This window comes from Gorilla gorilla, chromosome X (genome assembly GCF_029281585.2).
Source record: "Gorilla gorilla gorilla isolate KB3781 chromosome X, NHGRI_mGorGor1-v2.1_pri, whole genome shotgun sequence".
Lineage (NCBI taxonomy): Eukaryota > Metazoa > Chordata > Mammalia > Primates > Hominidae > Gorilla > Gorilla gorilla.
In genome coordinates, this window is record NC_073247.2 from 29,419,031 (window position 1) to 29,431,814 (window position 12,784).

At 44.8% G+C, this 12,784-nt stretch overlaps 1 protein-coding gene across 15 annotated transcripts in view; it reads right to left on the reverse strand.

Moving 5' to 3' along the window:
• Positions 1-12,784, reverse strand: part of PHKA2 (phosphorylase kinase regulatory subunit alpha 2) — a 91,800-nt gene that overhangs the window by 47,594 nt on the left and 31,422 nt on the right. For 12 of the 15 annotated variants that reach the window (XR_008675653.2, XR_010132471.1, XM_055376690.2 and 9 more), the window contains exons 3-8: positions 11,886-11,933; positions 10,508-10,676; positions 8,147-8,229; positions 4,482-4,562; positions 3,115-3,213; positions 930-1,076 (exon numbers count right to left, since the gene is read on the reverse strand). Coding sequence is in view for 13 of the 15 variants with exons in the window: in XM_055376690.2 (XP_055232665.1) it covers positions 930-1,076; positions 3,115-3,213; positions 4,482-4,562; positions 8,147-8,229; positions 10,508-10,676; positions 11,886-11,933 (627 nt within the window). In the remaining 2 variants the exon portion in view is untranslated. The remainder of the gene's footprint in view (positions 1-929; positions 1,077-3,114; positions 3,214-4,481; positions 4,563-8,146; positions 8,230-10,507; positions 10,677-11,885; positions 11,934-12,784) is intronic. The other 3 variants (XM_055376695.2, XM_055376692.2, XM_063702854.1) reach the window with 1 other exon arrangement.

The following is a 12,784-nucleotide window of genomic DNA, read 5'->3' on the forward strand; positions in this document are numbered from 1 at the left end:
GATGCTACTAAAGGAGGGCAGGGGCAGCACTCTCTTAATCTGATGCCCTTAATCCATAGATCACAGCTTTGGGTGTCCATTCTCCAGTTCCGTAAGTATGTGGAGGCTGCTACAGCAGATGTGGCTCTCGCGTGCGTCATGGAGGCAACCATGTCCCTAGCCCTAGCGACCAGCACCGCACTGTCCTGGGAGTCATCCCAGGAGGCTGAGCCTAGAACCCGCTCTTCTTGTAAACACTTCATTCTCTGCATTCATTCCCTTCCTACTTCAACTACCTAAAGGGGTTCCCTTTTTCCCACTGAACCCTGACTGAGACAGCTGCTTTCTTTTGGGAATATGATTGGAGACATAGGGACTCCAAGGGACAAAACCATTTTTCATGGAACCTAAGTAGGACAATCAACCTGCAGATTTCAGCTTAGGGAAACTTACATTCTTTGATAATTTTACCGATAGTTTCAACTGGCTGGAGTATTTAATATTCTCAGTTTAGTGTATCACGGTTACTGCATTTCACCTCAAAACAGGGATTATTTTAACCTGAAGGTAACTTTGGGATTGGCGAGTCCATTGAAATTGTGTGTAAAGTTTGAGGATATTGGGACATATGAATTTTTTTTTCTGGCAGTGACTCTATACACTGTCTGTGACCTCTAAAGGGTTAAGTAGCTCTGCCTTAGAAGTATGGTACTGGTACAAACCGGGGTTCAAAGGTGCCTGCCTGAGTGCCAGTTCTGCTTCTCAAGGAGAGAACCAAGCCACTAAATCACTCGGAGACTTTGTTTTCTTGCCTGTAGACTCAGCTTTGAACACTGTATGCATCTGCTTAGATAAATCAAGCAATTAACCTCATGGGGAACTGAGGCATGGGTGAGCTGCTCCATGCACATCACACAGGACAGAAGGGCACCAGCATGACTAATGCTTACCTGGAGCTTAGAAATAATTTCATTTTTGGTCACATTTACAAGGTTTACATCTTCCACTGCAAAGGCCGGGAAGGAAATAATGGAAAGAAGTCCAGCATCAATTTCTTTAGATGTCGACGCTCTTGGCAGCATGGAGAACAGAATAGACTGAATGAAAAACAAAGAGGTGGTTTAATCTGAAGATGCGCTAATAGGCGCAGTATCTAGGGACCATGAGCTCAGCCCCAAGGGAACATTCAAATACGGTTGCCAATTTTGAGTAGAGCTTTGTCCTACCAACATGGCCCCTGCTGGCCAACACGGTATATCCAGCCAATGATTCCTATTCCTCAGGCGAGAAGTCAGGGCTTGGGGAGAGCATGGTACTGTCTGAAGCCCACGCTAAGAACTGCTTGTCTCCCTTCCTTCCATGCCCTGTTGACTTTGCCAGACCTTTAGGACATGTAGGGGAGGAACTATAGGGCCACCTGTGTCAGTAGGCTAAGCTGTCTTGGCTATGAAGACAGAGACCAGAAAAGAACACATACATGGGGCCAGCTTGGAGAAATGTCTGGCTTCTGTGGAATGTGACCAGTTGGACTGGGTGATCCAGAAACCACTTAAAGGAGGAGTCAAATCCAGAAGATCTCATGAACACTCAGACAAAATGGTAAACCACAGAATTAGTTTAGTCCTAGAATCTTTCTAGGGTTACTTAGAGGCACTATAATATGGCCTCAATTATAAATAAGTGGCTGGATTAGGCGCTGGAAACTTGTAAAGGAGTTGAAATTATCAGGAAAAGTTTGGGAAAGGAAGGAATTAACACTGAGATCTAACATGTACAGACATGGGGCTAGACCCCTGCAAACATAAGCTCATTGAATCTTTCATATGAAGAAGGACTTAGGGTACCATGTCCAATTCACACCTGAGGACCCTGAGACTTCGAGCAGCTAGTAAGTGACAGAACTAGGATTCTAACTCAGGCCCAGCTGGCTGCAAAGCTCACGCATTTCCACTGGATTACACATCTATTAAGATGCACACCACGTCCAGGCACAGTGGCTCATGCCTGCAACCCCAGAGCTTTGGGAGGCTGAGGTGGGAAGATCACTTGAGGCCAGGAACTGGAGAACAGCCTGGGCAACAGAGCGAGACCCTGACTTTACAAAAAAATTTAAAAAAAATTAGCCGGGTGTGGGTGACACGTGCCTGTAGTCCTAGCTACTTGGGAAGCTGAGGCGGGAGGACTGCTTGAGCCCAGCAGTTTGAGGTTACAGGGAGCTATGATTGCACCACTACACTCCAGCCTAGGCGATAGAGTAAGACCTCCTCTTAAAAAAAAAAAAAAAAAAAGACTATACCCCAAGAAATACCGGGACTACCTAAAGGGGAAAAATTGAGTGAGCTGGAAGATAGGGTCAAGATGGGTGGAACCCTTCAGCTTCAGAATAAAGCTTTATTTTCTATAGCCAACTGAGCCCAGGGCCCTGTTCTGTAACTCACTCTTCCCTAGGGTTTCTCTGCCTGGAAACACAAACTTCTACCAAAGCTCTCCATTCACAAGTCTTTATGTATCTGACCCTCTTTAGCCCCAGCAACGTACTTGGCACACAGTGGGCCCTCGCTAAATAAGAGTTTGCTGAGGGCCTAGCAATTGATGACGTGCACTCTGCTCAATAGAATCCTCCAATCTGTATTAGATCACTCCTTTCTCTGACCTGTATTTCACAGAGGTTGTACTAATTTCCCATCTTTCCCATCTCATTTCTTCTCCACTACCTATTTCACCCATCCCCAACCCCCCACCCCCAAGTGAACTAGTGCTTGCTCATCATTCAATTTGGGGGCACTGTGAACTAAACCTGAAAGAAAACCACCTATGTGCTCAAAAGACATAAAACAGACTTTGCCTCTTGCAAAACAAGGCTGCTTGGATTGCTGATTCCATCTATACAGCAGCATGGTGTCTTACACTTCTCTGGCTTACAAAGTGCTTAGACAGACTAAGTTGACTGATTCTTACAACTAGCTTGTGAGGCCAGAGGAGGGGGTCCAGGATGCCCATTTTATGGGTGAGAAAACTGAAGCTCAAAGAAGCAAAGTATCACCAAGCCAGCAAGGTGGGGAATCTGCACTGGATCCCAGGCCTTCCATGCCAGGACTCTCCTTCCCTGCTCTCTGAAATGCAAGAGGCTATTACCTGGCAGTGCTCGACCTCATCTGGCAGAACATGAATCACTGACTTGCGTCCTCCATGGGCTCCAAAAAGGTCCAGTTCATCAATTGCCTCAAGAGCTGCCTAAAAACACAGGTATGAGTTACTTTTTCTTTCTAATAAACATACACTCCAATATCTGGTGCTCCTTTTTCATTAAGCAATCTAGTATACATGTTTTCCCAAAGGTAATGAAACACATTTTAAAAATCCAGCTAGACTCCTGTAGTCATGTTCTAGTCTTTTTTATTCTTTTCTTTTCTTTTTTTTTTGTAGAGACATGGTCTCGCCATTTTGCCAGGGCTGGTCTTGAACTCCTGGGCTCAGGTGATCCTCCCATCTTGGCCTCCCAAAGTGCTGGGATCACAGGCGTAAACCACTGTGCCCGGCCCTATTCTTATTTTCAGTGGATCAGAGCTCTCCTGTACATTGCTGCTCATTATGGAAACAAGAAAGAGAAAACAGAAAAACATTTTCCCAAGTGAAGTTAGTGTTCTACCTAAAAATGAATTAACAAGTTCATAACGTTGTGTGTGTGTGTGGGTGTGTGTGCACTAAATTCATGGTCGTCTTTTCTCTCACATGTTTTAACAGTTAACTTCAAACATCTGGTACTTCAGAAAGTTAATTCTTTTAGTAATAAGTACACTTTCTGTCTGTTTACTTCAACAGAGCGTATTTTTTGTTGCTTTAAAAATTATAGCCCTGGAGGCTCTACTCTGTCCAAAAAATACATTACATTCTGGAGGAGGGAGGGAAGGAGGCACACCATATGTCTACGGCAAGAGAAGCAAACTGGTGACCCACAGATCGAATCTGCTCCATAGGTGTGTTTTGTTTGGCTTGAAGAGTATTTTAAATGAGTTTGAATCAGAGTACCTTCAGGGAAAGTTTCCCAGTGTCCCCAATTCCTCCCCCGACCCCCACCTTGCTGTCTGGCTAGTTTCACTTTGTACTGTTATTTGACTGACCTTGTAGACTTTTGAACTTGTGAGTCCAACCTACAAAGTGGTGATATTCTCCAGTCTTGTCTGTGACCCAGAAAAGAAGACTGGACATCACACGTGCAGCTTCTTAAACAACAGCAAGAGCTTAGACCCATGGGTGATGGCAGCAGCTAACCAGGACGGAGCACTCTTACTTTCTGCCATGGGCAGATTTCAGCATTGGAAACCTACCTTCTTTACCTAGAATTTCAGGTGGCTGGGGTAACTGTGCCACTTGAATTTCACATACTTGATGTTGACTTTTGAAAAATATGCTGATCAGATTAAATCCAAACTCCTGATGAAGGGAACCAAATCAAAGCAGTAAAAACATGCAGAAGGAAGAACAAACAGGACGACTGTCACCTTGGCCATTCCTACGGAGCTTGCATTCAATTCCGGGATGCCCTGATTAGTCTTATCTCCACGCTCCCACATTCCATAATCCTGGGGGAGAAAAAGGTGGGAATCAGAGGGGAGAAAGAGGTATATAAGAAGTGCTATGGGAAAAATGCTTCCTTTATGTTCCTGCAGCCACACTGAAACATAAGTGGATCTTCTCGGAGGCTTTGTAGACTCATACTGTGTTCTTCCTCAATTTCAGTTCATGCGACCTCTGTGCAGAATTTTAGAAGAAAATACTCAAGTGGGACAAAAGTGCATGCCACAACACTTTCAAATTTCTTATTTCTAGAAGGTATTCATTTGTAAGAAACTCTGGATGTATGGAGAACAAAATATTTTATCTTCTTAAGATTGAATAAAATGCTGCCTCTCTAGTCAATGCCTTTGAACTTATATTATGTTGTAAGATGGAAGACAGAAACTTTAGCACATGGGTCATAACTAGTCAGAGCCAGCAAAAGCATTTAAAATAATTTAGTACTTATTTTTAGCATTACCTCTTGGGGAAAAAATGCTCAGCAAGTAACTGGAGCCAAAGTCACAACTGAGACACAGAACACTGAACCTACGTGGTATTTACAAACCGATTACTAGGGATTGACTCAGAATGCTGGCACCCAGAGGACTTGATACATGTGTACCTAATGTATAATTCATATTTTCATTAAAAAATCCACATATGGGATGCTGTTTTAAACAATTCTATGTGTACTACTGAAAGCTGACCACCCAACACACACAGGACTGATGCCAACATTTCGATCTTTATTTTTTTATCTCCAAAAAAGAATATTTTATTTTTTTATTTTTTTATTTTTTGAGATGGAGTCTGGCTTAGTTGCTCAGGAGTGCAGTGGCGTGATCTCAGCTCACTGCAACCTCCACCTCCCAGGTTCAAGCAATTCTCCTGCCTCAGCCTCCCGAGTAGCTGGGATTACAGGCGCACACCACCACACCCAGGTAATTTTTGTATTTTTAGTAAAGACAGAGTTTCACCATATTGGTCAGGCTGGTCTCAAACTCCTGACCTCAGGTGATCCACCTGTCCCAGCCTCCCAAAGTGCTGGGATTACAGGCGTGAGCCACCGCGCCTGGCCAGAACATTTTCAAAATGTAGAGATTGAGACTCGGGCATCCTAGAGCAACTTCCCCACTGAGCGTGCCTGGTGACTGAGCCTGGGCTTCTTCCCTTGAGCACTCTTCTCATCTGCGCCTTCCTGCAGCCCAACCCACCTTTCCTCCAACCCCAGCACTGGGTGATTCATCCTCAAAAACTGCTTTGATTGCTGCTTCCCCTTGGTTTCAGGGTCTAAAATGACAAATGGTGTATTTCCTAGTGAATCACATTCACATCTCTCTCTCTGAATGGCCATATGCCCCATGATCTGGCCTCCTTAGATACACCCACAAGCTGAGAGTGGAACATAAGATCCACTTATGTTCTACTCTTTTCCAATGTCAGCTTTCCTCCTAAATCTACTCCTTTCCTCTGTACCCTTTTCCTCAAGCACCCCCTAGCCCACCCAGCCACACTCAGAGCCTGTTCCTGCCTCTGGGACTGCACAAGCTATTCCTGCACCCAAACTCCCTATCTCCTCCCTTCTGCTGATCTAGACTCTGCTCAGCTTCCAAAGTCCAACTCAATGCCCACCCTTTCCACAAAGACTTCTCAAGTTTCTTCAGACCAGGGTTTGTCAACTTCAGCACTATTCCATTTCGAGCCAGGTAATCTGAGTCATTGGGGTGGGGGGAGGGGGGCCTGTGCATTGTAGGATGTCTAGCAGCAGTCCTAGTCTTGGCTCACTAGATGCCACGAACCACGAACACCTACTGACCAGGTGCGACAACCAAAAATGTCTCCAGACATCGCCAAATGTCTCCTGGGAGGGCAAGATTGCCTCTCGTTGGGAATCACTGCTTTAGACCTGGGGTCAGGGAACTCCACCCAGTCTTTGGAACAAATCTAGTTTCCCACCTATTTTTGCAAAGTCTATCTGGGGCAGAGCCATGCTCATTTATTTACGTGTTGTCTATGGCTGCTTTCACGCTACAAAGGCAGAGCCAAGTAGCTGCAACAGAGACCCTAGGGCCTGTAAAGCCGAACATATTTACTCTCTGGCCCTTTACAGAAAACCTTTGCTGACCTTCCTTTAGACCATAGTGGCTTTTTTAAAACCAGCCTTTACCTTTTCCCTCCTTCCCTGAGAGCTTTACACACTGGGGTTGTTGTGTAAAGGTGCCTCAGGCTTTGCCTTCCAAACCAGACAGAAGCTCGGAGGAAAGGGGGTTTATACACATTTATACTCAGCAAATCTGGCCCAGGTTGGGGCTCTGCCTGGCTCAAGCCCCTCTACCTGTGGCCTGGTTGGGGCGACGCTCATGGCATCCCAGCTCCCACCAAGGTGCTAATGCTGCTACCTCTTTAGCCCCAACTCAAGCCAGCACATATGCATCCCGTAGGACATGTTAGGATCTTATTTCAAACAAGCATAATGGGAACTACCATTTAATCCAGCAATCCCACTCCTGGGTAACTACCCAGAGGAAAAGAAGTCATTAGACAAAAAAGACACTTGCACATGCATGTTTATAGCAGCACAATTCACAACTGCAAAGACATGGGACCAACCAAAGGCCCATCAGTCAACGAGCAGATAAAGAAGCTGTGGTATATATATGATGGAATACTACTCAGCCATAAAAAGGAATGGATTAATGGCATTCACAGCGACCTGGATGAGACTGGAGACTGTTATTCTAAGTGAAGTAACTCAGGAATGGAAAACCAAAGATCATATGTTCTCACTCCTAAGTGGGAGCTAAGCTATGAGGATGCAAAGGGATAAGAATGACACAGTGGACTGTGGGGACTCAGGGGGAAAGTGTGGGAAGCGGGAGAGGAATAAAAGACTACAAATAGGGTGCAGCATATACTGCCTGGGTGATGGGTGCACCAAAATCTCACAAATCACCACTAAAGGACTTTAATGTAACCAAACAGCACCTGTTCCCCAATAACCTATGGAAATAAAAAAATAAAAAATAAAATAAAATAAAACAAGCATAATGGGCCAGGAGTGGTGGCTCACGCCTATAATCCCAGCACTTTGGGAGGCCGAGGCAGGAGGATCACCTGAGGTCAGGAGTTTGAGACCAGCCTGGCCAACATGGTGAAACCCCGTTTCTATTAAAAATACAAACATTAGCGGGGAGTGGTGGCGGGCACCTGTAATCCCAGCTAATCAGGAGGCTGAGACAGGAGAATCACTGGAACCTGGGAGGCAGAGGCTGCAGTGAGCTGAGATCATGCCACTGCACACCAGCCAGGGTGACAGGGCGAGACTCTGTTTAAAAATAAATAAATAAATAAAACAAAATAAACAAAAAAATATAACAAGCATAATGGATTCAGACAGAGCACAGAGTACATTCCAAAAACATGAAACCCCCAACTCTGTTCCAGGACAAAAATACGCACTTTGTGTGTGGAGGTGACACAATCTCATAGCGCTAGTCTCGCTAACCTTTTGGTGAGCCCCAAACAGCCTGGCCCTCAAAACACTGTATGATTTTTATTCTTTTTGTTGACTGGAACATCGGAAAAGACTACCAGGGTTGATACTTACAGCGACTTTATATGCAGCTTCTATGTAAAAGACAAGATTCTGTATGAAGGCCACCTCATCGAGAGTGAAAATGATACGTAAGCCTAGCAAAGAAAAACAATGAGGTTATGAAGCCATGTTGCAGAGAGCTGCCAGTCACAAATTACAAATATCACACTAGGAAATAAACCCTTTTACCCTCATTTTCATTTTTCTTCCAAAGGCATCAAAAATGAAGTCTTAAGTAAGGCATAACAGTGAGTGTCTAATCTCCGAAAAGAGGGAAGGAAGGAGGGAAGGAAGGAAAATAAGGAGAAGGAAAGGAAGGGCTCCACTTTCCTGTGTGTGCCTATGAGTAGAAAGGGATGAGAGAGATTTGGGACCTCTGGTACAGGTTGGATTGATGCGGAGAAGGTTCCAACAAAGCAAGGATTCTAGTCCAGAAGAACCAGAGACATTGTCTCTATCTTTGAGAGAGCCAAAGAGAAGGGTGAATACTTTTCCCAGTGGGAGACAGGGAGTCCCCAGCTCCAGGAGCTGGCCTTCCACCCTGCAGAAAAATATAGTCAGTTATAACAAATACAGGTATTTTTAAAGTATGAATTCTGGAAGCTGCTATGGATATGATAGGAAATGGACTCTTACATCAATGAGGGCAGCTTAACTAGTAAGCCAGATTAGAATTTCAATCAGAACTAAGTTTAACTAGAAACTGAAAACAATTTGGCAATATATATGAGTTGCCTTTGAGTGATATCTAACTCTCAGAAGGAAGTAAATGAAGATGGGGTCAAAGTTGGTATTGCAACATTAGTTATAGTAGCAAAATAAAAGAAGGAAGGAATAGTTAAATTAATTATGGTATATCCATTGATAAACTCACTAAAATAATGTTTATGAAGAGCTTGTTATATCACGGGAGAAGTGCTTGTTATAACGCTATGTAATAAAAAGACTATGTTTATGTGTACAATGTGACCTTAAACATGTAAACAAATGCACAGGAAAAAAGACTTGGAGAAGATGCAGCCAAATGAAAGTTGGCAGTGAAATTTTTTTCTTTGTATTCTGTTATATTTTCCAAAATATCTACAGTGAGCTCATATTAACTTTCATAGCCAAAACGTAACTTTATAAATGTGCTATTTATTCACACAGCCATAACAATACTGCTTACTGATTTCTGGGATTTTGAGAGTTTCACACTTGCAGTCTGCAATGAATGGGAGGCCTCAGACACATCAGTTGACTGGACTGGTAGGTGATAAGAACTCCCAGACATAGCCGCTAAGTGCCCTAACCTGGGGGAGCATCTGTGGCACATGCCATTGTGGGAGAGAGACCACCTGGTGTGAGACCCTAGTGGGAAAGAGAGAGGCCTGGCGTCCAGGCTGCCACAGAGGCCAGCGGCTCCGGCTTCAATGGGAACAAGGCACACCGCCGACAAACTGTGAGCCTACTCAGCCTGCTGAGTAGCAGGCTGCTCAGCCCGCTCTGGGCACACTGCTGAGTGGCAGAAACGGTGATGCTCAAATATAATTTGGAAAAGTGAGGGTGTGTCTAGAAGAGGGTGGCCAGGGTAGTGAGTGGGAGAGCTGAAAGGACAGGGCTGCTGATCCTGGAGGAGAAAAGTCTAAGAGCAGGGGTGAGATGGTCTGCAGACAGCTAAGTGTCAAAGTTAGACCAGACCTAGGTGACTCCAGGAACTAGGAGAGAGTGACAGTAAAGGGGCTCTGTGTTCAACAGAGGGAAGCTAAGAGAGCCAGCTCAATGGCCTTTACCCTGCTGGTGCCCAGGTGGAGGGTGACTGTCCTCTCTGCAGGTTACAGGCAGGGTCCCTGCACTCCCTGCCCTATTGCAGAAACAAATGCACAGAATATGGAGAAGCATGCTTTTCTTTTGTGTAAACTGCTGATTTATAATACTGATTGCTATGGTTTGAATGTGTCCCCTCCAAAATTGAGGTGTGGCCAATGTGATGGTATTAAGAGGTGGGGCCATAAGAGGTGATTAGGCCCTGAGGACTCCTCCCATCCTACATATCCTACATGGGATGAAGTCTCTTACAAAACACACTTCGTGGAGCCTCTGGCTCTCTTGCCCTTCTGGTCTCCCCCATGGGAGGGCACAGCAGTCCTCCTCTTTGGAGGATGGAGCCCTTACTGGACAACTGAGCCTGGTAGTACCTTGGTCATGGACTTCCCAGCCTCCAGAACTGTGAGAAAACGCATTTCGGTTCTGTATAAATGGCCTTGTCTGAGGTATTTTATTAAAGCAGTGAAGCAGCACATGGCCTGACACACTGGCCGCTACCTGTCCTCCTCCCACCCCTTTTCCGGATTGTCACTCCTTATACAATGGGCTCCAGCAACCCCAGCTCACCTGAGGCGGTCATCTGGGCCAGGAACAGGAGGAAGAGAGAGGTGGCATCCACCTGGAGGTGGCCCCACTGGTCGTCGCCCACCACCGTGCCACAGGTGGCGGTGTTGTACTTGGCGTGCAGGCTGTCCTTGGTGCTCTGAGTGTGTTTGAACTTCTCCACTTTGGCCACCTGAGGGAGAAGGCAAGCCCGCTCTGCATAGTTATGGGGGTTCATGGCTGGCAGAGATCACGGCCATGGCCAGCCACCTGGATCTAGAGCTCTTATCTGCTACTTCTGGGAGCCAGAGGGATAGAAGGCAGCTGCTAGGCAGCACCGCACAGAGGGACTGTGCTGGGGATTCTTTTCGCCCACTTGCCTGAAATGTCCCAGCCTGGAGGGAGTCTCATCTGCAGGAGTGACGGGTCATGCCAAAGGGTGTCCTTGTCTACATATCCCCAGCTGTGACACATGGTAGATACTCAAGGAGAGATGGAGGGAGGGAAGAAGGGAGAAAAGGAGGGGAGGAAAGGAACCTGTTTAAATTTCAATTTCTTGTTTCTTAATGTTGAAAGGAAAAGAGCAACTATGTCTTTTCTTGCGCTGACTGAGGGTGAGGACTGTTTTGTCTTCGTCTTTGAATTTGTGCAGATCCTAGTATAATGCTCTGTGTGCAGTACATGATCAATGAATTGTTTTATTTACCCCTCACTGAAAATACCACTAAACAATAATATCAAGTTTTTAAAACTCAAGCATTTCATCTCAATGAAAATATACCCTTTTACAAACATGATGGAATAAACAATAATATATGGCTTTCTAGACGTGGCTTTTAAAAAAAATGTTTTCTTCTCCATTAAAAAAAAAAGCATGTTTCTCCTTTTATCCATGTACCTCTTCAAAAGAGATTCTCAGAAACTGTCCTTTGAGACTGTGATTCAATAGTAAAGTTACTGAAAATAATTTTAAAAAGAGAAGGTAGCTGGGCATGGTAACTCCTCACACCTGTAATCCGAGCACTTTGGGAGGCCAAGGTGGGAGGATCACTTGCGTCCAGGTGTTCAAGACCAGCCTGGGCAACATAGTGAGATACTGTATCTACGAAAAAAAAAAAAAAGCCAGGTGTGACGGTACACACCTCAGGTGGGAGAACCACTTGAGCCCAGGAGTTTGAGGTTGCAGTGAGCCATGATCGCACCACTGCACTCAGCCTGAGTGACAGTGTGAGACCCTGTCTCAAAAAAAAAAAAAAAAAAAAGAGAGAGAAAGTAAGCAAAATATTTTCAATTTCTCTTCCTCTTGAGAAGAAAAGTACAAAACGTCTTAAGCATGTTAACTGTCACAATTACAATGACATGGAATGCCCACTTGGCAAACACGTGTGTGGGTTCTGCCTACCTGTCTCATCATGCACTGGAGAAGACCTCGCATCAGCTTCACCACGTTCTGTGGAGATAAAGCAGAATCAGCAACACGGCCCAGGGTCCTTGCTGCAGGAAAATCACCTCCTGATCACTGTGGCTGGCAAGCCAGTGCTGCCCAGCAACTGCCCTGGAAAGGCCAGTCCCAAGCCCACGTGAGTGTTCTGATGGTTCATGTCCTCTCCACTCCATCATAAAGAAAGAAAAATCTCGACAAAGTGACTTATCTCAAATAAAGGGGTTGGATCAGATGATATCTGCCACCTCTGAAATTCAGTGACTCCTCGCTGACATCTTAGCAACACAATTTCTGTAAGTGTAGTACTCTGGAGCTTTATGTCACATTTCTTGGTAATTTATTTTTCTTACACTAAGTCCACCACGCCTGCCCAAAAGTAATGTTTGCCAACATGGCCATTTGTGAAACCATCACTGAATTACCGAGTAAAGCTCTAACAAAATGCAAGTGACAGCCAAGGTTTCTGAATAATATGATTTATTGTAACCAATTACTAGTCTTATTATCCTCATTATAAATAACAACAATAATGCTACGTTAATACATGAGATACCATGTCACAGACGATCCACTGACAGTGAGGCCATCGAAGAATGTCTGAATCAAAGATAAATCCCAAGGGCTCTCATGCCAAGAGAATGATTTTTATATTTCAGTGCTCTCTACTTCAATGCCACCACTCAAGACACTTGGAAAATACCTCCTGTGTTCAGGGACAGATTATTTTGTTACAAACTCAGTGATGGCAAATCTTTGGTAGGTATCTTGGTTCTGGATTTTGGAAAACAATAAAAGGACTTCATTGTCCTGTATGGTGAATAATATAGGCCCCCAAATTGGATAACACCAATTTGGTT